Below are 3,204 nucleotides of genomic sequence, written 5' to 3' on the forward strand. Positions count from 1 at the left end.
CAGTAGAAAAGAAATAGGTGTTATACATAGTTAACTAAATAAGAAATTTGCCCATAAGTATACTTTGGGCAAGTACACTATAAGGCAACGAATTTAGGAAGATTTTAACAAGGAAAAAGTGGTTTCTTCTGAGGAATGGGAATTTGTTTAAGGTGCAAAGTACAATAAAAAGGACTGTTACCCCATGCAAGTACATCTTTGAGAAAAATAAAATTGGGTTTAAGAAATTTACCAATCGCCTTTTCCTGTAGGAGCCGCCGGGTTGAGAGGAGCATGGCCTTCTCCTCCCCCCATGATGGTGTGTGCCCGTCCGTTGACATCTGTGTACTCCGAAAAGGGGGAATCATCTGGCAAAAATGTTACCTTGCCTGCTGTGTTTAAGGCTCCCATTCGCCCCGATATCATGAACTTTGTTCACACCAACTTGCGCAAAAACAACAGACAGCCATATGCTGTCAGTGAATCAGCAGGTCATCAAACCAGTGCTGAGTCTGGGGGTACTGGCAGAGCCCTGGCTCGAACTCCCAGAGTTCGGGGCGGTGGGCCTCACCGTCCTGGCCAGGGTGCATTTGGAAATACGTGTCGTGGAGGCCGCATGTTTGCACCAACCAAAACCTGGAGCCGTTGGCACCGCAGAGTGAACACAACACAAAAGCGATGCACCATCTGCTCAGCCCTGGCTGCCTCAGCCTCACCAGCACTGGTCATGTCTAAAGGTCATCGTATTGAGGAAGTTCCTGAACTTCCTTTGGTGGTTGAAGATAAAGTTGAAGGCTACAAGAAGACCAAGGAGGCGGTTTTGCTTCTTAAGAAACTTAAAGCCTGGAATGATATCAAAAAGGTCTATGCCTCTCAGGGAATGAGAGCTGGCAAGGGCAAAATGAGAAACCGTCGTCGTATCCAGCGCAGGGGCCCCTGCATCATCTACAATGAAGACAACGGTATCATCAAGGCCTTCAGAAACATCCCTGGAATTACTTTACTTAACGTAAGCGAGCTGAACATTCTGAAACTTGCTCCTGGTGGGCATGTGGGCCCTTTCTGCATTTGGACTGAAAGTGCTTTCTGCAAGTTAGACGATCTGTATGGCACTTGGCGTAAGGCTGCCTCCCTCAAGAGTAACTACCACCTTCCCATGGATAAGATGCTTAATACAGACCTCAGCAGAATCTTGAAAAGCCCAGAGATCCAAAGAGCCCTCCGAGCACCACGCAAGAAGATTCATCGTAGAGTCCTGAAGAAGAATCCACTGAAGAACCTAAGAATCATGTTGAAGCTAAACCCGTATGCAAAGACCATGCCCCGGAACACCATTCTTCGCCAGGCCAAGAATCACAAGCTCCGGATGGATAAGGCGGCAGCAGCCTTAGAAGCCAAATCGGAGGAGAAGGGGGTTCCAGGCAAGAAGCCCACGGTAGGGAAGAAAGGAAAGAAAACTATTGGTGTGAAAAAGCCGAAGAAACCTGTGGTGGGAAAAAAGGCTGCAGCTACCAAGAAACCAGCAGCTGACAAGAAACCTGCAGAAAAGAAACCTACCACAGAAGAGAAGAAGCCTGCTGCCTAAAAACTTATATTTGTTTATTCCATAAAACTCCAATCATTTTGGACAGCTAATTTTAAATAAAGACCTGATCAAAGACAGTGAGAAACATTAAAAAAAAAAAAGAAAGAAATTTACCAATCCTTTTGACATGAATCCTGTAAAGCTACAAACATATAAACGTAGCTCTACTGTCTAAATTCTATTTATTGTCATCAGTTGCACCAGCCAATATTTTAACAAAGGCTGAAATGATTTGATAGCATTAGGGGATGTCCCAGAGGCTCCTGACCAGGACCTGATGCATGTGTATACACACACACACACACACACACACACACACACAACTTGTATATGCATAGAAAAATTTTAGAAAAATAAACAAGAACCCACAAACCTGATCAATTTCTTGGAGAAGGACTGATTCTGGGGTTCAGAGAGATTTACTTTTCATTATATACCTATTGCATGGTGTGGAGTTTTGGTTTACTATGTGCATATATCAGCCCTTTAATTTAAACAAGGATTTAACTTTTTAAAATAAAACTATAGAGAGTGTAAGAGAGAAAAGAGTAATGCACCCAAAAATACATGACCATTTTCATTTCTTTTTCCCTTCAATAATTATTTAGTACATATTTGGGTACAGCTGCAAATCTGTTACAGATTACTTTCGAAGGATATGTTTGTGGCCAATGCACAAAACAAACTTGAAAGAAAAAAATTTTAATTCATCAAATCAAGTGCATTTACTCTTTCCCTCACTTCTAAATCCCTTGAAAATACATTTATGTATCTGTTTAGAATACTGTAATCTAATTTTGACTCACTATTCCAAAATCCATATTTCTGCATATGCCCCCTATTATATCAGGTCTATGCAGTGTCCTATTATGTGGATGTATGGTGTCTCCATTCACCATTTCCTTATGACAAATTGACTTTTTACAACCAATTTGCCCAGTTTGGGCTGTGTATAGTTTGAGTTCTACTTTCTGTTGGTTTACCAGTAGGTGGTGCTGGATAGTAGCTGTAAATAATCTGGTTTTACAACATTGCTGGGGAATCTGTGCTCCAGTGACATATTCTGTGTAGAGCAATGGCACTGAGCCAAGTCAGAGAAGTAGTTTGAACTGCTTTCCCAGTAGCAAAGTGGGTTTGCCACTATCCTATCCATATTTTCTTGTACTCTTCCTCACGTGGGCAACTCCAAATATATTTTTCAACATGACTGCCTAGAAGTAGGGGAATTATTTGTGGCCCGGAGGGGAAGATACAGAGCTCCAGCAGAGGCCCCACTTCTTTATTTATTTATTTTTCTGTAGGCCCAACGTGCTTTCCCTCCTCCGTTTTGACCCCGCTCTCCTGAGGGTCAGTTCCTTCATCCTACCTTCCATTTGCCTATGGACCTCATTTGGATAAGCTATCTAGGTGTTTCCTCAAATGGATCTGCATTTTGAAAATGTATCTATTTTCCTCCTTCAAAATTGCTTTGTTGTGTGTCCCACTCTCTCTTGGGGTCGCATGTCTTGGTAAAGCACCTGCCTCAAGTTTCACCATAGTCCTCTACTGCACTCCACTGCTCCAACCTTTCCACCACCAATTCCTGAGACCCACTTTGTGACAAGCCCTATTCTGAGTCTTTGCTGTGGATTATCCCCAAA

The 3,204-nt window shown here is 42.7% G+C and overlaps 1 protein-coding gene across 1 annotated transcript; it reads left to right on the forward strand.

Moving 5' to 3' along the window:
- The first annotated feature begins 259 nt into the window (after positions 1–259).
- LOC121491491 (60S ribosomal protein L4-like) lies at positions 260–1,619 on the forward strand. The gene has a single exon (XM_041756459.1). The coding sequence runs from the start codon at positions 293–295 to the stop codon at positions 1,562–1,564; it is 1,272 nt and encodes a 423-aa protein (XP_041612393.1). The 5' UTR covers positions 260–292; the 3' UTR covers positions 1,565–1,619.
- The last annotated feature ends 1,585 nt before the right edge of the window (positions 1,620–3,204 follow it).

This window comes from Vulpes lagopus, chromosome 5 (genome assembly GCF_018345385.1).
Source record: "Vulpes lagopus strain Blue_001 chromosome 5, ASM1834538v1, whole genome shotgun sequence".
Classification (NCBI taxonomy): domain Eukaryota; kingdom Metazoa; phylum Chordata; class Mammalia; order Carnivora; family Canidae; genus Vulpes; species Vulpes lagopus.

What these genes read in the sequence shown, in the direction of transcription:
- LOC121491491 (XM_041756459.1), top strand. Translation starts at nt 293, where the DNA reads ATGATGGTGTGTGCCCGTCCGTTGACATCTGTGTACTCCGAAAAGGGG.